This window comes from Phalacrocorax aristotelis, chromosome 7, assembly GCF_949628215.1.
Source record: "Phalacrocorax aristotelis chromosome 7, bGulAri2.1, whole genome shotgun sequence".
NCBI classification, from domain to species: domain Eukaryota; kingdom Metazoa; phylum Chordata; class Aves; order Suliformes; family Phalacrocoracidae; genus Phalacrocorax; species Phalacrocorax aristotelis.
The window spans coordinates 10,897,053-10,923,199 of record NC_134282.1 but is presented as its reverse complement, the minus strand read 5'-3'; the positions used below and the strand labels follow the sequence as shown (position 1 = coordinate 10,923,199).

Below are 26,147 nucleotides of genomic sequence, written 5' to 3'. Positions count from 1 at the left end.
TGAAATTCTTTGGTGCTCTTTATTACTTTGCTGTCCATGAACATGAGTAGTTTACCAAATTCTTCCTCCTAAATCAAGACACATGCAGATCAGCATTCCATTAAAACCTATGTATGGGATTGGAAAAGCACTTAGCAGTGCAAGAAAATGGTTAGAAAGCTGGCAGCTATTAAAATAATTTGTTCTGTTTAATTTATTTTGCAAGGGCTAACTGATTCACTGATGAGTGGGTCATTCTACTTTGCATATAGCACAGTCATATTGGTCCAAGTGTGCACAGAAATCAGTGTGTTATCAATACAAGCCTATGATTCTAGCATTTTATCCAAACCACAAAACCTCTACTTTTACAAAAATCAGTGGAATTCTGTTTGAGGAGTAAAATATTAGAAGAAAGCGTTTTACAAATTTAAGTACTTCATTTTTACTAGCTCCTGTGAAGTAATCTACAGAGGAACTCCCTGCTGCACCTGTGTATTAGTCAGAAAGAATAAAAAAATATTTTACAATTTTGAATTAAATACCATCTTTGAACACAGTCTGCAAAGTAAGAAACCCTTACGAAGTGATCCCTGACCACCTATTTGGAAACAAACAATCCAGATGACCTGCTTGGTTATCAGGAAACACTGAGATTGAAACATGAAGCTAATTAATTTCTTAAGGGTTTAGTCTGAGGAACAAAACACATTATTTACCTTTAGTTACCTTTTCACCTCTAAAAGGAGATTAAATTCTTGCAAGTTAGAATACATGAATATGCCATTCTGTTTTAAGGGATTTTTATGTATTCTTAAGCATTGTATGTAATAAGCAACGTTACAAATAAATGAATACTGGAAAGATTTCAGGAGTTCAAAACAAGTTTGTGCATTTCTAAATTAACATTTAGGATCAACCATAGCTTTTATCCAAAGCATTTATGTTTCCACCACATAAACAGCAAAACTAAAATTTAGGCATGAGACATGTAACTGGAAAAGCAGTAATAACTAAAATATTAAGTACATTATTTAATCAAAATACCACCGTTTCAAGCTATAAATCAATTAGAGCCTTAATCTCATTAATTTTTGTTTGTTTTACTTCACTTGCTGAAGGCTTTTTGGTAGCAAAGGCTCCTGCTGCAAGTTCCCTCTTCTTCTTCTGAATTTTCAGCATATTTTCTTCTACTGAATCCTTCACAATGAACTGAAATATAAAAAAAAAAGCCCCACTGAAATGAAGGTTTTGTTTGTGTTTGTTTGGTTTTTTGTTTGTTTGGGGTTTTTTAGTTAAAAGTTTAGGATGAGAAATTTAGGTACTTTGGAATAAAAAGTTAACGAGCTGAATATCCTAAAGCACAGTTACATTATTTCATTATTACTTTGTAAAGAAAAGACAAGAGGGAAGGGTTATAATGCAGATGGAGAAAAAGGTTTGGCATTTAAATTTTTTTGCCTTTTTTTTTTATTAAACACTTATTAGAAGAATATCTATCTCTTCTTTGCTACTTATATTAGAGAAGAACCTGTCTGCAGTTTCCCAAGTAATATTTTTGTGACTGGATATTAATGAGACAGGCCAGCTGCTCTTCTGCAGCTAAACAAGCTGCTATGACAGAAGCAATAGCATTCTACATACCTTCAAGACAACAAACTGTAATAGCCAGGCTAGGCCACAGCAATACTACTCCACCTTAGTCACTCCAAATAGCTCAACAGGGACATCTAATTTCTAAAATTTTTATTTCAGAGGAAATAGGTTACATTTATAAAATCTTATAATCCAAACCCCACACTTCAAAAATCAGACCACAATTTAAGTTTACTGGTCAGACAAAAGATATCACAATTCTTTTAAAATACAGTAAAGCTTTTTGAAAAATAATTTATTCATAACTAGAAAACTTTTCAAACAGATCATCTCTCAACTCACCTTGGTAATAACAACATCATGCTTCTGACCCAGCCTGTGACACCTGTCAAAACACTGGTCTTCTGCAGCAGGATTCCAAGCCTACCAGGAGCAGCAATGTACAAGTTAAATAACCTCCCTTCAATATAAATAGTAAGATGTACATGGAATCACAAAGAAGTTATTGTACCATCAGCTCTTGAACAAATATTGCTTGCAGATTAACTACTCCCAACCTGCTGCTCATTCCTTAAGCACCCTGCTATAAGGAAAGCTTTGAGAACTTCTGGTTATACATTCCTAACAAGCAGGAACTTCAGGTGAATGCTTTAAAAACTAAGTTTGTCAGGGGTCTAGAAGCCATCAAAACAATCTTGTTGTCATTTTAATTCTGAAATAAACACTGCACATACTAACTGCCTCATTACCCTTTTCCTCATAGCAAAATCTAAACCAGCTACTGATAAATAATTGCCTGTGTTTAGATTAAGTTCCCTGATGTTAAGAAAGCCCATGTTTATTGCATGTACTAATGGAAGTAATCACCAAGTTAGGTAAACAAGAAACTTGCTGAACACAAAGTCGTAGTTATCTGTTCCTACTTATGCTTAGAATGCAACACATAAATATAAGGATTTGTGAAATGCCGAGTCTGTGCTCTGCATTTTTCCAGCATGTTTTTTCTATCTAAAGGTATAGTACTACTAGTTCTTACAGAATGCATATTTAAATCTACCTAAAATGTAGTAATATTGTGTCTGTGATAAGCAAGTCTCATGCAATGGGCTCACCTTGCCACATCACCCACATACTGAAAAGTTATCTAGAACTCTTCTTAATGACTCTTTTCTATAGAAGGGGGAAAACGAGCACTAGGCTAGCACAAAAAATTCCTTCTAGATTCTAATAACCTCTGATAACCCAACACACCTAAGACATCAAGCTGCAAGGTAAGAGCCAAACAAGTCTTGTTTCACTAATGTGAGGCAGTGAGCAGAGGTGCAACAAATGATGTATCTGTCACTGCAAGATGAACACACCTGGCAAGCTATGGTCAGCGAAGTGCTCTAATACTAATCTGACTGTACAAACAAGATGATGTCCTGAGGAAAGACCTAGCTCAAACTTGCACAAGCATGCTCCATTCTATCTTTGCTGTAGTGGAGAATGACCAAACATACTACTCTCACTCTTCTGCTCTCATCAGTCTGGCAAAGGAAAACTGAACTACAATACCTCTATGCCTTTCTGCAACATCTCATACAAAGGATACATTTTACATGGGAAAACATGAAGAAACTTGAGCCTCAGAGAAACATCTGCATACTTGTGATACTCTCACATTAAAGGTTTGTATTTCTTCCTAAATTCCACAGGTATGATTGTATTTAAACAAACAAACAATTTAAAAAAAAAAAAAAGGGATGGGGGACGGAAGTAGTTTACGGCTGGATAAAAGTTCCTCCCTTGCAGTGTGGTCTAACACCTCTCAGAGAAAGAATGCAGACCCCTAAGCTACAGTTCTACAACAAATCCACAGAATTTGAGTAGAAAAACTGTTTACTCCACTGGCTCCAGAGGTATTTCTGCTTCTTACATCTTGTTATTTCTGCTAACTCACTTCAAGAAATGCTAATGGATGAACGAATCTCATTCAGCTCTGAACATTCAAGAGTAAGATCATAAAGGATCATGTGGTCCCACTGCCCTTTCATCAAATACACGTAGGCAACCACTGGATGGTTACTAGCAGAATGAGGAGAAGTTCCTCAATGGTGTATATAAAGGCTGCAATTATATTTGGCTCTGGTTTGTGAGGTACAACTATATACTGTAGATGACTCAGTATTAACAATGCTCAGCTTATTTTCTTACAACTGCTTGCCGCAGGACACTGGATGCATTAATACTCTCTGTCTTTACAGAAAATTAATTCTGTTTGACTTTCCGAAGTTCTCATTCAGAGAATTGTTTACAAAAAAAACCCTACCAAAAGACAAAAACAAAAAAACCCAACCAACCAAACAAAAACACCTCCCAGTTGGCCTAGATGGTGGCATAGGTCCTTTTCAGCTGAACTATTCAATGCAACACATACAGAAACAAAACTTGTGAAGATATATCGCAATTCCTGAAAAACCTTTTTCCAAGGCAACTTTCTCCATACTGTCACTCATATTTGATTCCTTTAGCTTATTAAGTAAATAGCTTTTGTCTTCATGCTGTTATTATCACTAACCAGATGTCCAAGCTAGTACATTTTCTTTAGTATTGATGTTACCAGATGCCCAAGTCCAAAGCTACACTATTATTTTAATTTACTTTGGTTTTGTTTTCAAGTGTACAAAAACTGCAGAATTTGTCTCAGCTTCCAACTGCCAAAAACCACCAACATCAGGGCAGAGGAGTAAATAGTGGGGGAGGAAGTGAACAGAAAAACTTTAATTTTGTACAATGACACAACAGATGTGAACCAATTCTGTTAAGAATACCATTTTGCTATCAATAAAAGTCATTTACATTTTTATTCCTTACAAATAATTTTGCATTCCTGAGTGCTTTAATGAAAGGAAAAAAACTTCCGAAATTTAGATATCACCATCTTTCTCAGTCTCCTACAACCACAAAAGTAACCTCAGACTAACGTCTCTATAAACAAACTCACAAAAATAACAGAAGAGGAGACTAGGGCTGAGAAGCATTGCATTACAACACAGAAAAAATATACTGTTCCTGAAATTCTATGTTATGGCTTTTGAATGGAACAAATACAAAATCACATTCAAAACATATCAGAAAGAAAGAAATAAAGAAGGAACTGATATCAAATGCTCCACTGCTAAGGTGTCACACCACTTTGTTAACAGTAGTACTAGGATTCTTTCCATTCACAGCAAATAACTGGACAGCACAAAAATAATGTGTTAAAAGCAAAACATGACAGGGAAACAAATGAAGAAAAGCTCTATTTGCCCTTTAACAGATACTGATCAGTGTCATTCATTCTCAGAGGGGCTTTCCTTCTACTTATTAGGAAAAGACCAAAGGAGCTTCACCTATATTAAGCCAGATCATTATGAACAACCCATTACTCACAGGATCCATCAAAAACACTCGGGAAGCTGCTGTCAGATTTAATCCAACTCCACCTGCTCTCAGAGACAAAAGCATTACAGTTGGGGATCCTGCTTTGCTGCTTTGGAAACACTGAATTGCTTCTACTCTTTTCTTCTGTGCCATTGACCCATCCAAACGAGTAAAGGAAAACCCTGATTCTCTGAAGAGAAAGTAAAAATGTTCAATTTAACAATCCACCCTCTGTGACAACAGGAAATAAAGATATTAAAATCCTGACCTCTTCTTTGAAACGCATATTTTAAATTCTCCATTTAACAGGTGATACATTAAAAATAACAAGAATGAGATTCATGGCTTTATTCCGCTAAAAGTATTTAAGTGATTTGTTCCTCTTCTAGAATTCTAAAAATCAAAAGGATACTATATTCTTTGAGAGATCTTTCTAAGACACTGTAAAAGCATGCGTTTCTTAAAAATTACAGTAGTTCTGCTTACTTCAAGGGATTTTCTATCAGTGACAGGAAAGTTGTGAACTGAGAAACGATGAGGCTTTTAGCAGTTGGATTATCCCTCCGTAGTTCTATCAAAGCATGCATGAGAGCGTTTATCTGAAATCAAACAAAGACTTATGCAGCTCATTCTGACTTGGTTAGATTCCACTCCTACAGGCGCATTGATACATTTCACATCAACTGAGAAATCACTGTTCAGTAATACCTTTTAAACAAACTAATCTTTAATTCTGTGGATAGGGTTTCTTTTAGTTTCCAAAGGAAACTTAACGTTGAACGCTTTTAATGGTCACAAACTACGAGGTGATTGATGGTGCTTTGGGGCAGAGGATTTGCAAACCCGTTTTCCAGACTTACTTCCCGCTGTCAGGAGTCAACAAGCTGCCCACCTCCAGGGCGTATGGAAAAAGGATTAGACTACTGGAACCCTGAAAGGTAAGACTTAAGCAAGGGAAAGCCACAAGGCCAGTGCTCTACTGCAGCAATTTCTCAAGAAGCGAGAAAAGCTTCCCCCAGGAATATTCAGGCAGGCTATGCAAGACCCTTGGCTAGAGGTACGACAGAGGATAAGGAGCCACCAGAAGCACTCCAGGGACCAACATGAGAACAAAAGGAGGAAGGAACTGGATCTGAGGCAGATCTGAGCCAGTTTTCTCATTTAAAGTCTAGCTATGATGAGGTAAAGAACCACTAACTAGAGAATGCAAGTAACTGCACCAGGTAAAAAGGAAGAGAAAAAAATTTAAAAAACCAAACCAAAACAAACCCACAATATCTTAATTTATCTAGAGCACAATGTCCTAAATGAGTTCTTAGGTCTTCACAGAAATATTTTTAGGAAATGAATTTATAACCAACTTTTGAGAGAACAATGACTTAATTACAAATGAAAGTTAAAAATATAATGTTTCAGAAAAGCAATCTCAAAACAAAAAGGTTAGAGTACAAGCAGGAAGGTTTATGTTTTGGCAGCACATGCACAATGAAGGTGAGGCAAAAAATGACATAGCAGACCTTGAGAAACAGGTCTGCAAAGTAAAATAACAATATCTCACTAGTTATCTGACAGTGTTATATTGAACATATGATACCCATTGAGTTTTCTCCTCTAGAGCAGAATATATATTCTTTAGACAAATTTTAAGAAAGAGGGATTTATTTAGATTTTTAGTTTCCAGAAGTAGATTAAAGAGCTGGATAGCTTCAGTGGTTCTAGAACTACTCTATTTTCAGAAACAGAAACAAAATGCAAAGCAACAGCATTTACCAAAAGTTTTTGATTAACACACATCTGTGTAATGCACAATGACCAGCATCAAATTACAACTGGGGCTCCTTTTGTTGTGTTCCCCTGCTGCAAAATTTGTTTGTGATTAAATAATAATTTAAAGTATGATAATGCATATGTAAAGTATTTTGAGCATATTTACATAAAAATTCTGGAGAGTGCTCTACAAAACCATAATGAAAGCCAAGTAAAACACAATGGAATGTACCTTTGAACTGCAGATCCACTCCTGATCAGACTTCTTTCCACTACTTGTGTCTATTTCATCTCCTAGGGGACATTCCACCAAGTGCTCTACTCGAAGCTCATTCCTACAGAGAGGACATTTGGCATTTGGCTACAAAAAAGCCCAGAAAACATTAGAAGAAACATTAAATCAAATTATTTATAGTGAGTACTAAAGATCACCTTTACAAAGCACCTTCTATGAAATTATTATATTGATGTTCATACAAGAAATCCCCAAGAAATACATTCATTCTTGTAACACACTGCTTTGTTATTTCTGATGCAACAATTGAAATATTTTCTTCATGATAACATTAAGGTGACATAAATGCTACATGTTTTAAAAACACTCAACCTTCCTTAAAAATGGTCTTCTTTCTGAGCATATTCATACTTGAAATAAGCAGCTCAAGATTTTAAAGCAAGCAAATACTTAGGCTGTGGGGAGAAGACTATTTAGAATATCAGAAAAATAAACCACCTTTCAAAGACAAGATCTTTCCTACAGTAAAGAACGACCTTTTACCCTTTTTCTTCAAAGCCTGCACAGAGATAACAGCAGTGTGATGAAATATGCTTTGTCAGGGCCAGACACAGGGTATATCTTCTCTTTTTCCCCAACAGACATGAGAAGTGAGACATAATTTAACAAAAGCAGCTTTTTTTCTCTGAAGCATATTCCAGATAAGGCAAAGTTTGGAATTTATGCAACAGCACTTCCATAGGACTAGTCACAAAATTTAACAACAGACTGTGTGCACTATACAAATACACAACTTCATGAAGCAGAAATGACAGCTATGAAAAAGTTTTGCCTAACTGAGCAACCCTTTAAAATTAGCTAACTCAGTTTATGTAGCCATCTGGCCACAGAACCAAGGCATCTTTAGACAGGCTGCAAAGCAGTCCTCACAAAGCAGATGAATACTGAGGGCTTCTAGTCTGGAATTAACCTTTAGCTGATTAAGGAGGCTAACAGACATAGTCTGCATCCATGAATTTACTGCAGCAATGAAGATATCCTTTCAAGAGACAGAATCGTAACACAAACGAATCTGAAATAACAGTCTCCAAAACATAGTTACAAATGAACCAGTCCTGATTTGGCAGAAATCCAAACCTTCAATGATGAGGCAAAATAAATGAATTCTAATAAATCTGAAAAAGTTTTCCGGGAAAAAAATTCTAACAGTGGCCATAAAGGCTTTTTTGAAATTTTTATTAAAAGTCTCTTATGTTTCCACATCCCTTCTCCAATTTAGTACTGTAATTAAAAACAACAGAAAACCCAAAACTCAGCTGAACAATGCCAACAGAGATACGGAAGACTTGCAGTGAAAGCATACAAAAGTGACAAAAAGTGTCTCGCAATCAACAACTAGAAGGAAAAAAAAACAACAATGTTTTAACGCATATCTGGCAAGCTTTTACAGGAATGCAGTTAATACACAACAGCATTAGGTTAGTGTAGAGGTTTTATAGTTTTATTGGGACTTCTGCATAGGATCCTTGCTTGCACAACTCAGAAGCTAGTCTCAATGAAGGCTGAATTGAAGAAAGTGTTAACTCTTGAGCTGTTAACTACTAAAAAGTTTTTTTCCAATTTCAATAAATACTTTTAGGTTAACATTAGAAAAATAAAATGGTCTCCAAGTTTGTAAAGGCCAAGCTTCTCACTCAGCAGTTTTGTGCTGGCAGCTTCACATCCCCTTCCTCACTGATGCCTTAATGCTCTCATTTGTATTAGTAACAGAAGCCACAGGCATCTTGCCTGGATGAACCCTGATTGAACCCAAGCTGTCATGAGGAAGGGGCTACATGTTTGTTGGTTTGCTTTGTTTCCAAGCTGGTAAGTAAAGTACTTCCCCAAGCTATCTACTCAGAGATATCTGCACTGTAAGCATTCAAGCACAGAACTACCCCACTGAGATAAAGCACTAGGACAATAACTGATCATGCAGAAACAGTGAATTCCCCAACTCTGGAGTTCAGGTGCCTGTCAGTGTTTTGGCTGGAAGCTTTAAAAACTTCCTTGGGAATTTATTCAAATCAGGAACCATTCTGAACGTAAGAAAGGCTTACTTACTCACTGCTTTACAAACTCACGATAGTTCAAAGCCAAAGAGCAGAATCTACAGCTGCCTCTGTTCCGACTTCACTACTATAAAAGCAATCTATGGAACAATGTGGGATTGGACAAAGGCCCTAGTTCTGCAGACTCCAAGGTCCTTTCTAGGCAAAGCATAGTCAGTAAGTTGACTGTACAGGCAAGTATTACAGGTTCCATGACGTCATAACCCAATCTATTTCTCTGCATGCCTAAATACACCTGAAGGTTGAGTAGGGACACCAACTCTGCTACAGACACATCAAGAACCTCTGCACTGGAAAACGGCCTCTGCAAGTGCTCTTTCCTTAAAGAATAATTTCACATCACTAGTTTCCCTCAAAATTCTCAAACTCTTGACTGGGATATCTGTATGAGAACCTTGTGTGTCTGGCAATGAAACAAAGTCAATCTACATGCCAGACAGACAACACTTCCTACCTTTGTCTTGTTGGGTTGACTGATTATGCACAAGCAGGGACTAATTTGTCCCTTGCTGCATCCTACAAAGGACACCACCTAGGTTTAGCCTGGTGCTTGCAGCCCTACTGTGGCTGAGTAGGAGGCAGAACTATTCCAGAGAGGAAGTGCAGCAGCACTGGATACAGGAGGTGAGACTACCACGCTATCAGATTGTCCTAGAAAAGAAAGGGCAAATAAGAAGGAAAAGCATAGCTTACAAGTGCACAAGAAAAATAAATACTATGTTTTTCAAAAAAGCAATCAAAAGATGCTCTCCACAAGCTTATTCTGGAGAGAGTCCAGAGAAGGGCCATAAAGGTGGCCCTCCAGCAAGGCAGCTATTTCACTGTAGAAGGTTATCAGCTTGGAATAAAGAGAGTAGGCATGACTTTAGTGCAACAGTCAACTTTCATTACACAGCTTTGGTCTCTTTTTAGCACAACAATATATACATGCATCACATCACATACAAGTAGTGAAGAGGTGTCCAGCCATATGGAGGTGTACAATGCTGTCCTGGATGCCATCACTTTTACCCTAGTGACAACGTAAGGCAAGAACTAGGGAAAAGGTCTTTGGAAATACTGAACACTGTTCAGTTTGACAGCTACTCTCTCTATAGTTTAGACTTCAGGGCAATAGCTTTTATAACCCAGCTGATAACTAGATTCACACTGTTCACCATTTATGATTTAAAAGAACAATAGCTAGATAGCGACACCAGTTCATTGCTTCTGAATAGCTATCACAATTAGTTGTAACCATAGAACTAACCTGCTCACTTCTGATGACTTCATAAATACACGGCTTACAAAACACATGTGCACAGCGTGTTATCACAGGACGAGTCAGTGATTCCAAGCAAACTGCACATTCTTCATCTGAACCAGAGCTCAGAACCAATTTCATTTTACTCACTAATGCCTCATGTAGTTCTTCAGGAGTTTTATTATCTGCAAATATAGAAAGATACTTAAAACCAGATTTTCATACAGGAAACAGTCTGAGCTGGCACCCATCAACACAGTTGTGTTGATCAAAATGCAATTAGGACAGTTTATACACAATGAGGATAGTTTTTATACATTGTAGACTATAAAGCTGCCAATTACTACAGAAAGTTTTGACCTATGATTTCCAAACACATTAAGAATAATCTTACTTGGAAAATGGTAATTAGAATTCAGAGAACCTCGACTACACACTCTGTGATAAGTACCTGTGTGACACAATGCCTAATGGGAACCAGCAATTTTCATATGGCAGCTGTTCAAGTAGTAACAATTCAACAGAGATGACACTTTTTTCAGTTAAGATTGCTTTAAGTAAAGAAATTCAAACCACACTTACTAGTTACTAATTAATTTCTAAATAGCTATTGAACAATTATGCATTTCTCCATCCTGCATTTTTCAGGAAGATAAATTACAACCTTCTAAATAAGGCTCTGACCACATCTCATTGGTCTTTTGGTTTCCTTAAAAAAAAAAAAAAAAAAAAAAAAAAATTTCACACCTACACCAATGGCATCTCAAAACAGAATTTCACTAAATAATAAATTTGATAATCTTCAAATTTAGAGTACTTCAAACAGGCTAGACTTTCTTCTGAAAGAAACACTATTTGTAACACACTGCGGCTGTACAGTTCTGGCTTGTCAAAAATAAAATTTCAATCTCCTGAACACAGGTCCTCTGTGTTCACCCTTTCTTACAGCCATAACAAAGTCAACAGTTTCCTATTCTGCTGACGTGGCTACCCATCTACAAGCCATTCCCCAGAGCTCCTCCACCTCTTCTCACCTGAGGCAAAGAAAAAAAATTTGCTGTAAAAGCACTTGTGTAAATTATTATAACAGATACACTGCTTTTTAACAAGCCTTCTACATTTGGTTCTGCAGAGGTCCCCTTTTGTCGTTTCTGTACGGGCTGTCAAAGCTTATTAACTCCTGCTTCTAGCCTTCATTAACTACTCATGCTTCATTGCTTTCATTCATATTTGAGCATGTGCTGGAGTACCTCCTTTTCAAGCATATTCAAACGTATTATGGTAGGAAAAAAAATAAAAAGTAACAAAGCTAAAAGTTGAATAATCCAAGCTGGAAAGAGGAAGGCTGAAGCTAGAAAGTTTGGAAGACACAAACATGTTGTTTCTGTTCTCGAATACAAAGTGCAAGTCCTTTTTTTAGAAACAGAGGAACCAAAAACATTCACTCACCAGCTGAAAAACTAGAAGTATTTATACAAAGATGAGGGTGACAACAAAGCTGCCTCAATCTGAGCAGGACACCAAGGATGTCAGCATAGTGAGCTAGTACAGTCCCTTCACTGAAAAATCTGAACAAGAGTTTTATCATTAGTGTGAAATGCTACAGCCCGAAGTAACAGATTACATCAAGTGATCAAGTTGAGCTGTTAGAATGATGTTCTGATTTTACACCTTCCTGTTTGAATATATTTTCTCAAATCCTCTTCCGAAACAAAGTACAAAATGCTACCAGTAGCACGTTTTACTAAAAGAAATGCTAAGACATGGTGACAAAAATTTTAAGGCCATTCTTTATGTATCTCTCTTTCTGTTTCCCTCAACACAGAACTTCTAATATATAGCTCTGCAGTAGTCTCTGCTTCACTCTTTAGAATTGAACAGATGCTATGTTAATTTGCAATCATTAGCTTCTAGCATACAAACTGACACACTTGGCTGCTAGAGCTAACATGAAGAAAACTTCAAAAACACTAGTTTGTGATACCAAACTTCAACCTTCAAGATTAAGAAAACCTTCTACTAACCTGCTAATAGCAGCTTTGCCTTCCCTCTTCACAGACTGATAGATTTGCCTCTCTTCCTCTGTCAGCGTAACATGCTGAATAAGTACTTTACGTTCTGGTAACTCCAAAATGGGTTTTCCTTTAACTTTACTTGTTTTAGTTCTTCTAAGAGTAATATTCCTAATCAGAGACTGTAAACGCCTAAAAATACATACATAGACAATATATTACATAGCTGGGGTTGGTTTGTTGCGTTTTACCATTTGGTGGTTTGTTTTTTGTGGTGTTTTTTTTTTCAATTTATTGCATAAACATGTTCTGTACAAAATCCAAGCCCAGTAGTACAATATACTTCATTAATCTGAAATATTAAATAATTTGGATTATTTAATATTTATGAACTAAAAAGTTGAAATAAAAACTGATGACACATGCATTCCAGTTTTAATGGTGAAACACTAATCTGTCACATTGCCCAAGCATTGCCAGTCATACTCATTCACAAACCCTTTGGGAACACGTCGTACCCAAGCCCTCCTGCAGCTCCCATCATGACCGGACGTTGAATTGTTCTGTGCCACCACTCTCTATCAGTAAAGGGTTTCAGATTTAAGAAGGAAATAAGAGACCACAAATCCTTTACAGAATTCTGAATAGGAGTGCCTAAAGAGAAAACAAACAAACAGATTGTAAAACCTCAATGAAACTAAAAAAAATACAAATTTTTAGCCGAAGTGAAAGTTCTGTGCCTTCTCCAAATCATACACCATGGACAAGGTCTCTCATAACTAGGCTAGCATGTCATTAAGTGTAATATGTATTATTTTCTTAACTAAAATATTACAAAACACTGAAATATGTGAGTGAGCAAACTGCAGCTCTCAGTGCTCAGAAGACTTGGATGTTAATCTTTCCATTTCAGTTTCACCAGCAGTGGTTACATCATGATCTTCTTTAAATTACATTTTAGGATCCTACACTCACACAGTCCCTGGCAGTTTCAAAAAGCTACTGAGGTTCAGGTAAGTACGTAAGAGTGTGAGCTTCTAACCAGGCATATCATGCCAGTTCATAAATAGGTCCCTTTTTACTTGCACTTCCATCAAACCTGTGTATCAAGTTATTTTAAAATTTGTGTCTACAAACTGAATAAAAACAAAAACTGGAGGGGAAAAAAAACCCACAGAACCAAGCAAACAAAATAAAAAAGAACTAAAAGAGACTCACCAAAAATTACCGCTCAAACTAGTTTAAAAACATTCCAAATGAATCTGACGCAGACAGACATTAACCGTCTCCCAGAAAAAGCCAAATTGGAAACACCAAGTGAGAAACACAATATGATGTTATACCAAGATGATTTGCATGGCATTTCCTCTGGTGTCAAATATTTTACCTGTAAGTACCCATCTTCTGTGTCCCTCCAGATTTAAGGCAGCTTTAGTTTGCTGAGCATTTGGATTTCGTATAGTGTGCCCCTCATCCAACACAATTCTCAGCCACTTGACTTTGTGTAAAGGGCTGTCACCTCTGATCTGGAACACAATATTTTTTTAAATCTTTGATTCAAATTAAATTCCTTTTTTGCAATTTGGTTTAAGCAAGCTATTAATATAACAATTCCACAATTAATAATGTATAGTATTTATTCGTATATTGTTTATTTATCAGCACAGAAAAGCAAAATTAAGAATGAGGTGTTCTTTCTTTTAGATTTAATGATTCCTGGAGCAATGTTGCCAGTCTTCTCGTACTTGAATATGAGGAATGAGCTACAGCAAAATTAAGCTAAGCCTGAAAAGAAGGCTTCAAAGACACAGAGATATAGAAAATGGATCAGAGAGCAAATGAAAAGTTTGTGTTATACTAAAAGACACAATCTTCAGGCTTTTAAAATGGCTGGAATTTCTATGAAAACATCACTTTACAAATACATCTCATGCAATGAGCTACTTGGTTGTAACCCATGTGCAACAAGAACTACAGAATTATGTTTTCATATGCTCCATATTCTTTGAATTTCGTAGGGGAAGACAGAAATGGAAGCCTCCTGCCACTGAGATTTGGGGAGATTTACATACTTGCCATCCTTTTCTATCCTTAAAAAGTCTCTTCCTTAAGCTGCCATAATTGCAGCCCAGTAATTTTCTCTACAGCAGCAATCAATCAAAAACTCCCTTTGTTACCACAGCAAACCCATAAGAAAGTATTTAAAGTGGAACTATAGCTATAACCTTTGACAGCCTACCAGAATAGCGCTTAAATATACTACCATCGTTAGCCCAAACACCAGGAGTCTTGAATGGTAAAGGATCATCAAAGAACACTTCTTCTCGTTTACTTACTCCATAATCACTAGCTAAGATGTTGTACGTTGTCAGTACGATGTCTTGTTCTGAAAGAACTGATGGGTCTTTGCTACGGTCGGAACCATAATAAACATAAATATTTACATGAAAATCTTGGTGGATATGTTGTTCAAACTGGTCCTGAAAGAAAAGTTGTCAAAAGTAATCCAAAAGATACTGTGTTACTACATGATTGTTAAAATAAAATTCTTGTATGTTGCCTTAACTAAAAGGCACTTCCTCTAGCTCTGTGACATAACAAAAGCAATTTGATTTTGAGTTTCTTTTTACCTCTCCACCCAGATGAGAGGAGGGACCAGAAGTAGTCACTTCAGTCATTAGTAATAGACACAGGATCACATTCTGATAACTATCTGGCTGTACTTCTTGCACAGAATTAATTAACCTCCTGATGGTATATGCACGTCAAAATCCACTGTTCCTCCCAAACTGTAACAGAAAAGCTTTTATGTTCTTCTTCACTTTCTACCTTTGTCTTATCTTTGTTTATTCTTTCACTGTTCAGTTACAGCTTCCTTCTCTTACTGGGTTAACCAACCAAGGTTTAACATAAATGATGGCACAATTGTCACAGTATTAATTTTAAAGTAATTTTTATATTCCCTACATTTGTTCTGTGAAGTGCTTAGCATACAGTAATCTCCACAAACAATAAAAATCAACAATTTGATATCTGAAGCACCAGGCTCACAAGTTTTCTTTTTAAATACTTAATTCAGCTTTGAATTCATGCAGAGAGTACTTTTTTTACACTATTTCTTGTTTCCCAATTACATTTCAGTGTTTTACCTACAGTGTGAGATTGTCTCCTTTTCTTATTAGTGTTGTGACAACAAAAACTTCCAAATATAACATAACTTGAAAGTTAAAGATATCCCCTTAATATTTGTCTTCAAAATGTCATGAAAACAAGAAAATAATTAACTAATGCAGAGACAGATCTAGAAGGGCCCTTCAGCCTGTTCACCCTACCAGACCTCCCACAAATCACCAACAAGATTGCCAAATTACTGAACACCTCTGGTAAATGAAACATCACGTGCATTACCAACGAAGTATAATAATTTTTTATTCTGAGCATGCAAGAAGGACCTGTCTCCTCCACAGTCCTCATCTGGTTTAAGGAGTTAAATCACACAAGTTCCAGAAGTGCCAAAGTGAATCTGCCTAATCAAAAAGCAGGGAAGGGAAAGTGATCTCATGCTTTCTGATAGTGGCGAGCTCACTGCTCCTAGAACTGCACTCATTAAAATACTACTCCAGTTTTTAAATTTCTATCAAATAAACCTCCCTTGTAGAAGCAGGTCTGTTTCATAAAAAAGGAAAACCATGACCTTTTACTTGCATGAGAGACTACAGGGAGCACTATTTCTACAGCACCATAATCAACATACATCGCATTTACACATTACAACAGCTTAGCACTTACAATCCAGTTGCTTAGGACAGACAGCGGACATACAATCAATGTTGCTCTTGGGCCGTCATCAGAATATTTCTTCCCAACTGACTGAACACTAGCAGTACCTGAGAAGAGAAGTCACGTTTAGTGGCATAATAGTTCACTTTAAAACAAAGTGGAAGTTCAAGAAACTTATGGTTCCCTGAAGTCCCTTCTAAATTTCTTCACCTGAACTGCATCAAAGCAATTTGCAAAGGCATAAGCCTCACTTATTAACTCAAACATGTATAATACTTCAGCTTCAATGAACTCAGAAATTAATATTATCTGTTTATCCCTTCATCACCTTTTCTCTTTGTCTTTTTAAACAAGGAGATAAAGGTAGAAGAACAGCTGCAAAGCCTGTATCTTCTTGGATAACACAGGAAGTTGCTGCAAAAAGCCAGACAAACAGATTTTTCACACCATGCAGAGCATGAATGTGCATTTATTTTTATGACATGCTTCGCAGAAGTCAAAAGTGTTCACCAGATTACTTCTCCTCTCCAATACAATAATGTAGAATATCTCAAGTTGGAAGGGACCCATAAGGATCATCAAATCCAACTCCCTGCTCCTCACAAAGCCACCTAAAACTAAACCACATGGCAAAGAGCATCGTCCAGATGCTCCTCGAACTCTGACAGGTGTGTGTGCGCAGACTAGTATCTTATACATCTATTTCAGGTTATGAATCTCCAGAGGAATGCAATTTACCAGTCATTAAAAAAAAAATATTTTAGCACAGGTTTTACTCCAAGTACTTTAAACTGCTCACTCCAGAGTACCTGTGGCCCTTCATTTTTTTTTCCATGCAAGACACTTAGTTCAACAAATGACACATCCTTGCCTCTTCATGATCACATTTCACGTATATACCACAAAAGATGGACTGAATTTTTTAAATTTGTTTTTCCAACCCTAGTGCCCTGACAACAAGCCTACGTCAATTCGAAAAATCTTAGCAAGTCTGTTTTTCACCATCCATTTGACCCTGCTCCTAGCTTTTTACACCACCACTCATTCAGGAAAGGAAACAAACAACAACTCAGGACTAAAACACTGCTTTCCCACTCAGCAATTTCTAAAGTTTTCCACTTCAAGTTTTGCTTGAGGGAAAAAAAAAAACCCAACCCAAACCACCCAAAAAACCAAAACCAAACCAACAAAAAAAACCCCAAGTAGTTTAGTTAATTCCTTTTCCAGTTAATGAGAAGTCCTATTCAGTTTGGCTTCAGAAAGGAAGACGCTAGGTGCTACAGTAACCAATTAAAGAAAAAAATTCCCTGCAACTTACTTCCTGTTGGTTGCAGCAGCCATTCTTCAGACTCTCCCAAGTCGCTGCTTTCTGAATATCTGGGTTTCTTGGCTTTATCTCTAAGATATCATTAAGAAAGGGAAAAAAAAACCACAACTCTACTACTGCTTGAATTTACGTACTAATTCTCAAGAGCATAAAGCAAAGCAAATTAACTTGATATTGCAAATAAGATACCACTGTGATTTGAAAATTCCCTCTTTAGAAGGGTTTGAAAAACAGGAAGCACAGAACATAGAGCTGCAGGGTTAATGATGCTCATAAGACTTGGCAAAAAATATCACTGAAGTTCCCATAGGCTAGTGTGGTGGGAAGGTTCAAACACATTAGTAAGCTTCACAACTTCATCAGCTCAAAGCTGCCTCTGTCAAAAGCATGCCTGTGAAGTATTTCTTAACCACTTTAAAAACCCAACTGATACTAAAAGAAGGATAACTTCACAGCCAGGTGTTTAGATGCCACACAATGATGTTATGAGAGACCATTACTACTGAACAAGACATCCAAGCATACAGTCACACAAGCCACACAGAATGAGTTAATGCGTTTTTAATATATTCCAAAGCGTAACACAGATACAGAACACTTATGATAAACATAAGCAGAAATAGAGCGTACTGAAAGGCAGAGAGAGAGCAGGAACACATTTTAGGCTAAGGTTAATCATAACCAAGTACTACTATATTTTTACTCAAAATCTATGTAGCAAACCAACAACAAGAAAAACACTATTCCAGCTACCTACCTTTTTGGAAGACACCTCGAGTATTTCAACGAAGTAGTTTCAAACTTTTTTATGTTAGAAACACCAGGCTCCATCACCTTGCTAGAGTCTTCATAAAGAAGAAATTCATATTTATGAAAAATATACATAGTTTTCAGCTTGGTTATCAAACCAACTTCAACATAACTTGATCAAGAACAAGTACAAACTTCCTTTAAAACAACCTTAGCTCTGCATGAGCATGAGACAAATACTACTGATACTGCAATCACAAATGAAAAATAAAAATACTCTTAAAACAATCTTAAATATTTACAATGTCATAAAATGTGTACCGAGTTTGCAAGTGGTCAAAAAAAAACACTGTCAAGAAAAAACCAAATGTAAACATTGTACTGTTAGCAGTAATGGTAAAGTTCTATAAAGAAGTTTTAATTAATGCTATATGGTAAAGGTTTTTTATGGGTCAAACCTTACTAACTAAAGATTTCTACACTGCCTAAAATGAAACGAACAGCAGCAACATTAACAGAAAAAAATGTGGTTAACGTCACAGATGCGCATGGGGGATGACTTAATACAGAACCTAATTCCAATGTAATCACTGATGTTTTCTGTTTAAACAAACAAGGTTCTAACAAATGCATAAGTGCTCCTATTTTATCTACAAGGAAGGAAAAAGGAAAGCAAAAGGAACCTAGAACCCATTTCATGGTGTGCTGGTTTTGGCTGAGAAGGGGTTAATTCTCCTCACTGTGGGGGTCCGGCTACCTTTCCAGCTTCCCGCGCTCTGCCGCGTGGCGGGGGGGGGCTGGGAGGGGCAGGGCCATGGTGGGGGCGGCTGACCCCGACTGGCCAATGGCAGGTTCATTCCATACCATGTGACACCATGACCAGTATATTGAGGGGGGGCAGTGGCAGCGCGGGGGCGGCTGCGGCGCGTGCGGTTTGTTTCGGCGGTTCATTCCCCCTCTCCCCTCCCTTCCCCCCACCCCCGGGGCTTTGCGCCTCTCGTTGTTCTCCTTTACATTGCATTTCTACTGTTGTTTCTTTTAATTATTAAACTGTTCTTATCCCAACCCACGAGTGTTACCCTTCTGATTCTCTCCCCCATCTACTGGTGGGGAGTGAGCGAGCAACTGTGTGGGGCTGAGCTGCCGCTAAACCACAACACATGCACGTAGTAACTCCCCTGACAGGGTGCAAATTTCTCACAAGGCACTTCATCTTCTCATATGTCAACTGAAACATCTTAAAAAAGGTGGTTTAAGTACTTCTGAGATACTTAGTTTGTCAAGAGTTTGTGAAGTTTGTGAAGACTAGCACTGACCACAGACTAAGGGTACCCCAGGTAATACATTCATGATCATGCAAACATTACTAGACTTTTCATAGTTTGCTGTCACCTTTACATAGTCTGCGTCCAACGTTGTTCATGCTGTTAGTACCAGATTCCTATTGAGGAATGGAAACTTTTATTCTTTAATGTAGCAACTGGAAAAAATGCCAATAACATTATTACACTAATCTAACCAGTGATTAATTACTGCTCTGAAACATGAAAGACTTGCTCAGTGGCAAGTCAGACAGTCATTTAAAGGTGCTAACAAAGCTATACTTTTGGTTTTTTTTAGTAGCCACATAGAGTTCAAGTGAAACTGTAAAGAGGCAGAGGAGAGAAACTCAATCTACACAGCTGCCCTAGATAGGAAACACACTAATAACATCTCCCAGTTATATCCTGAAGTCAAACACAAAGCATTATTTTGTTAGATTTAGATAAGTATGGTAAAACAGAAGAAAAGCCCCAGCCTTAATACTGTCAGGGAATGCTGTATAATGAATCACCTAATTCCAGCATTCAGTTTATTTCATCATCTTGAAAATCCTATCTAACAAAAGCAAAAAGCACTTGAACTACACTACCTAAGAACAGTTTGCACCTTGGTGTTAGTTCACTAACTGTAGTTTCCCCTCCTCTCTTCATTTCAAGTATTCAGCAAAATATAAACCGAGATTGATTGATTGATGTACTTTATACCAAGACCTTGCTGTTTTGGTTATTTCAGTCACTGCCTCCAAACCACACAGGAACTATGCATGCACACCCCCAGAAAAAACACCACTTCTATTTGTGCAGTCACAACTGGCCTTCAGGAGAAATCTATAAGAAACTTAAGAGTTTAAAAAAATGTAACACTGGAAACGTTTATGCCTTCATATATTCTTCCTTGGAGTATACTTCATCATACCCTCGTAAGATAACACAGTCTACAGCTCAATTTTACACTCTGAAGTAATGTAGTCCACCTACCTTCAAGTCATCTATTCTTCCTCTTATTTGACATACTTGAATAACTTTTTCTACAAAATGTATACAAAGTTCACCATACAGAAAGCTACTAGGCACAGTTTTTTTAGCTGCAATATTAACTCTGTTAAAATAATCTTTTTCCTTCATCTCACCTCATAAAACTTATCATTTGTGATCTTCTCAACAGGAAGAGGCTTACCATCTTGAAAATTTGTCAGAATCAATGCAATAGTAGTAAGTGTTTTACCCTGCGTAAGAAAAAAAGAAAATCACATTTTCCACAGATTAAAATGAACCAAATGACCAACCAATCAAGAAACACACACACATATTCTGTATTTTTAAAAAAAAAATTTAAAAAAAAAAAATCAAGCTTGGCAAGTATTATTACCAGTCCCATATCATCAGCCAGTATTCCTCCAAGAACATTTTTTGGCCGCTGCTTTTCTGCAAAATTTGTAAGTATATTGTAATAGAAGTTACTTCTCTCTTCCCAAAACGGCGGCAAATCATTACTGTTCTCACGTGAAACCATCCAAGCTAAAGCTTGCTTCTGATGGGGAAGCAAGGGTGTGCCAACAGCCTGCAAATTAAAGAGAGATATATGTCAATAGTGTATAATGTGACATTCCATTTTCTGAAGAAAAAATTTTTCATGAAGTCCTTTTTGTCTACATTTTTTTCTGATTCAAGCATCAGCTGTGTCCAGCCAAGCTAAATATGCATCTAGATGTTTAAGTATTTATATTTTTATAGATAATGGTTTCTAGCTTAAGAAATACCTCTGCTCCTTCCATTTCACAAGTTTTATCATCTTCCTTCAGATCCTCGAACAGTTTGTCAAATTCACTTTTAAGCTGCATAAACACAAAAACGGCAGTTAAAAATTATTGCAATTAAAAATAACCTCACTAAATAATCAATGTTTCTATTAAATTACAATTACCTGCCATATAGTAATCAGTACAGATAGATCTATGACTTTAGACCTGATTTGCTGGAATATATTTGTTAGCTACTGCTATATAAAAATTAAGTTCAGTTTTTCTAAGACAAATACATGCCAGCACAGGCAGAAGCTTGAGAAGGGATGGCTAAATATATTCACATCCTTGTACAACAGTCTGTAAAGTAACTATTTCATTCTAATTTGAGAGAGCAAACAAAACGCAAAACCAAAACCAAACCACCACCCAATCCTTCATGTACCACCCTGGGCCAAACCTGAAGATAAACATCTGGAAGTCTAATTTACTTTCACTGGAGAACTTAACATACTTGTAATCTGGTAAAGCATTAGGACAGGAAAAAGACACACCAGCACAACAATATAAAAAAAAATAACTGAACAACCAAAACCTTCCAAATTACATGGGACTCAAGGCTGTCACAGCTAAAACATCTGCTTACAGTATAAAACTGAAAAAACTCAAAAGTTCAAGATGACTACAAGGCAAATCTATGGTTCAGAAAAGAAAAAAAAAGGCAAGACTTCCACTTCACAAGCACTGTTTTATTAATGAAAAAGTTAAAGGCCCCCACCCCTAAAAATTCCAACTTCCAGGTGTTTAAGTATGAAATGCAAACCTGTTCAGCTGTCAACTGCACAGCAGCGTGAACCGGAGCACTGTAACTTGGACCAGCTCTCCCAGAAATCCACTTCGATCCAAAGCCACATTCTGAACCTACATGCCATTAAGAAGATAGTATTTTGAAACACAACAGTATGATGACTTCACAATCTCAATGTTCATTGGCTCACGAGTAACAATGCTGCTCGGGTTGTGGGCTATAAGACAGTACCTTTCACCATTTGCCTTTTAGCCTCAATTTATCGTTTCCTTTCAATGGGCCATGAAGGCTTGCCACAAAGCTTCGTAAGACTCACACAAAATGAGCTATTGGTTGGGACCCTTCGAGATGGCAACAGTGTTTCTCAAAAATTGCCGTTACACGAAATTTGACTTCGTGACAGTATGATGACCGAAAATGCAAAATGCTTTTTTACTCCAAACTCTTTTCCGTCAACTATGTACAATAGAACCTATGAGATAAAAACTGAAATTTTGCTATATGTAAAACAGATCTAACCCTCACCAAGTGTTTATTTCTGCATGCATCCTTACTCCTGACTACCACTGCTTCCTCAAAGCCTAGTTCCAGGAGCACAGGTGCTTTTTGCGGAGGCTGGCTCTGCAAAGCATCAGGTCTGCTAAGCTTATTTGTTCAGAGATATCTCATCTCTATTTGCTCACACCTTACTAGTACCATACACATCCTAGCACCCTGCTAAAAAGAAACACTGTCCCTGAAGCCCTCACCTGGTAAAACCTGTTTCTTAAATTTTTCTTTCAAGTCTGGAGAAATGCAGGAATTGATTTTTAGGGAACTTAGGGAACCAAATATATTCCTGAGGTTGCTCAACTACCTCTCCAATTGCTGGCAGGTAACATAAAGGATAGGACACAAAAGTATACTCCCTATGATTTTTAAAATTAATAGCTGTGGGCTCTGCATTATTCCGTAATGAAGTTTAAAAAAATCATTTTGTGAACGACAAGACTATGATGATAATTAAGCCCTTAAACATTTCTTCCAACTAGTGGCAAGTTCAATCTCAGTATATTAAAAAACTAAAAAATGCCTGAACTTCAAGACTTACCTTTCAAAGGAGGAGCCAGTTTAAATCCATGCCTTTTTAGCTGATCTAGAACTGCTTCCTTGTTTTCTTCTCTTCCCCAAAAGCTCATTTGTACAGGCATGGTAAAGGCATTTTTTGCTCCATAAGGGACAACCCTAAGAAAAAGCAGGAAAAAACCCACAGCAGTTATCTTTTAAATTTTTTTTATAGTAAACCTTTTTACTTCTTCAGCAAGAGGTACTCCAAAACGCTTATTTTCATCAAAACACAGGATGTTCCACCTAAGTGTTAGTGCTCATACTGTGTAAACCTTTTTACAAACCACCATATACAGTTAATTTAAGAGTTCCACAACAATCTTTAAGAATTTACTCTCACTAGCATCTCTACATTTTATCATATATGGGAAAGAATGAACTGTATATGCAAGTTGTTCAACAGAAGAATAAAGAGTCTGAAAACACGAGGCTTTAATCACGTTACCAACAGTTGTTATTTCTGTCGAAACAGAGCACTTGTAGAATTTATGTGTTCTAGAAACTAAAATAATTTATCAGATTTTGTCAGCACAGCAACAAAAAATGTGTCCATTATTTACATTCACAGAAGCAAAAGCACAATCTTCACACTTACCCTTCAACTACTGCTAGTTTGCTGTCCATAATGCCTGCCAGTGCTGCTGCTAGCTCTTTTTTTATATGGCCTACCTGGTCTCCATTCACATTATTTACTTTCACTGCATTTTTATCGTAAGGATTATTGGGCTCCCTCTGAAGTGCAACCATTTCATTGTTATTAACCTAACAAAGCAAAACAAACAAACGCTGGAACACATTCATTTAGTTGCAAATTATTTGCAGAAATATCTAATATACATTTACTTAAATAATGTGAAGCTTAAAGATTAATTTGCTATAGCATTCTGTTCAGTCAGCCTAATAACCTACTACTTATTCAAAATACCAAAAGCATTGCAGAAGAGCTACCTGATAGATATCAGCAATTTCAAAAGTATTCCTGAGAGCAAGAACTAGTTTCAACTGCTAACACATTTTGTAAGCGAATTAACACCCCTTTTTGTCCATGTAAACAGTTCAAAGACCTATCTAATGTCTTGTTTTCAGTCACTTTCATTTGCCTTATGTGGGTAAACAGAGCTACCAACTAACTCATTCAGGTTTGAAAGCTTGCTACCTTAAATTTTGAAGTAAAAAGTTTTAGATTAAGTACTTCCTGTGAAGAGTGTTGAATACAGCACATTAGGGAAAAAATATATTAAAACTATACTTAGTCAAAAGTTCTAGGAATTTTTCAAATTTAATTATATTTTTTTCTGAAGCTGACAAGAACTACTTCTTCTGCTTTACAATTTATCGTGCACTTACAATCCCCGTGTAGTATCGCAATCCAACAACGCTTCCTCGCAAAGTTCCATATAAAACAGTTGAGTCTGTATCCTCCTCTGTTCCAGAAGTGTCATCTACAGAGGGGAAGTCTTCCAACCCAAGACTGGAGTAAAAGTCAGAAGAGGAAAAACGGGAAGAGTTTCTCTTTCCTCTGCAGATGTTATACTGAGAGCATCCTCTTGCAGAATCTCTGCACAACGACGAAGTGTGAAATTTCACAATTACATTAAGAATAGAATTATTATTTCCTTGTAATCTATTTTACCCCTTTATATAAGGCTACCTGTAAACCCCAGTTTTACATCTTTGTTCAGATATTTACCTGAAACATTAAAAAGTTTTATATTAGGAGAAAATTTGGTCTGCCATTTTTTAATCCTCAGTAGATTAGTTTAAGCCAATTACAATAAAGATCTGACAATTTAACTAAACTACAGCATTTGTGCATTCTGCCCTGCCTTCCATCATGTTTTATCTTTGTCAACAACATCAAGAGTTCTCCATATTTAGTTACATCTCTATTTATACCTGGCACAGAAAAATTTCCATGCATTTTCCTAACACCAATTTTTCTCATCTAAGATTAAAAAAAGCTGTTTGTAACGGATTAACTGTATAACTTCATGCCTCTATCCACAAAAGTTGAAATGCTAGAACAGCTGTTCCCTACACACTTAAGCTTACCTTCACACCTGGACATCTATTATTAATACTTTGTTATAAGCTTTAATCTGCTACTTCAACCTGACCCAGGTAATTACACTACTATCCCTAACACAATCTTCCATCAGCCAGGTTCTCCTTTTGGTTATGATATACCTCGTAACTCACGTTATTGCACACTACGAGATGGAAACATCTCTCGCCATGCATCTAATGCGCATTTGACTTAAGATCAATATACTAACAATTGTTTTAACCGAGTTATATGTAACAATAAAATCTCAATGCAATTTTCAATTGATACATAATAATTACGACCTTCAGTATATCCCAAAACTACCGTGTTGTGGGATTAATTTAGGAGTACTGCCAATTAAAATAATTAGGTTACATATACAGTTATCCAGAGCTTGGCACAGGGAACTTTCATTTCTTTTGCAAACGACACCTAGAGTTACTGTATAATCGGCATTCCATTGTCTCTGACAGAAAAAAGCAACGGTTTAAGAAGCTTTGCTCAGAGCTAACTGCAGACGAGCCAGCGAGTGCTACCCAAGAGCCATTTTGCCACTTCCCTGCCGAACACCCCTCCGGCAGCCGAATGCAGAAGCCGCATGAACGGCCCTAGCACCGACAGGAACAAGGCGGCTGAGGCTCAGTTTCCAGGCCAACCACCTCATCCCGCCCCGCCGCCCGAAACTGCCGAGCGCAGGCGGGGCGGGCCACGGTGCGGGTCAGCACAGGCGCGTCCCGCACGGCACGGCGCAGCGCGGCGCCCGCCGCCATCACCCGCGTCTCACTTGGTCAGCTTCCGCGACATGGCGGCGGCGAGGCTCCCGCAGAGCCCAGCGAGCGCTGCCCCCGCCACCGCTGCCCGGCCACCAGCCCGCGCTGCAGGCCTGACAGCGGCAACCACCAATCCCTGCAGA

The 26,147-nt window shown here is 37.3% G+C and overlaps 1 protein-coding gene across 1 annotated transcript; it reads right to left on the bottom strand.

The window, feature by feature from the left end:
• On the bottom strand, nt 1–26,127 carry HLTF (helicase like transcription factor). Its single transcript, XM_075098756.1, has 23 exons — nt 26,019–26,127; nt 24,535–24,745; nt 23,783–23,949; nt 23,171–23,304; nt 22,096–22,193; nt 21,291–21,365; nt 20,900–21,091; nt 20,661–20,756; nt 19,601–19,649; nt 18,216–18,303; nt 17,450–17,529; nt 16,141–16,238; nt 14,688–14,831; nt 13,739–13,877; nt 12,870–13,005; nt 12,364–12,543; nt 11,789–11,907; nt 10,346–10,524; nt 6,983–7,111; nt 5,470–5,582; nt 4,993–5,173; nt 1,918–1,998; nt 1–1,191 (listed from the first exon to the last, which is right to left on the bottom strand). The coding sequence occupies exons 1-23, from the start codon at nt 26,036–26,038 to the stop codon at nt 1,039–1,041; spliced, it is 2,862 nt and encodes a 953-aa protein (XP_074954857.1). The 5' UTR covers nt 26,039–26,127; the 3' UTR covers nt 1–1,038.
• Nucleotides 26,128–26,147: the final 20 nt, after the last annotated feature.

What these genes read in the sequence shown, in the direction of transcription:
- HLTF (XM_075098756.1), bottom strand. Translation starts at nt 26,038, where the DNA reads ATGTCGCGGAAGCTGACCAA. An exon ending in TCGAGGTGTCTTCCAAAAAG is followed by an intron (nt 17,530 to 18,215) that starts GTAGGTAGCTGG and finishes ATGATATCTTAG; the next exon opens with AGATAAAGCCAAGAAACCCA. An exon ending in GAGTGTTTTTGATGGATCCT is followed by an intron (nt 1,999 to 4,992) that starts GTGAGTAATGGG and finishes TGCTCCTGGTAG; the next exon opens with GCTTGGAATCCTGCTGCAGA.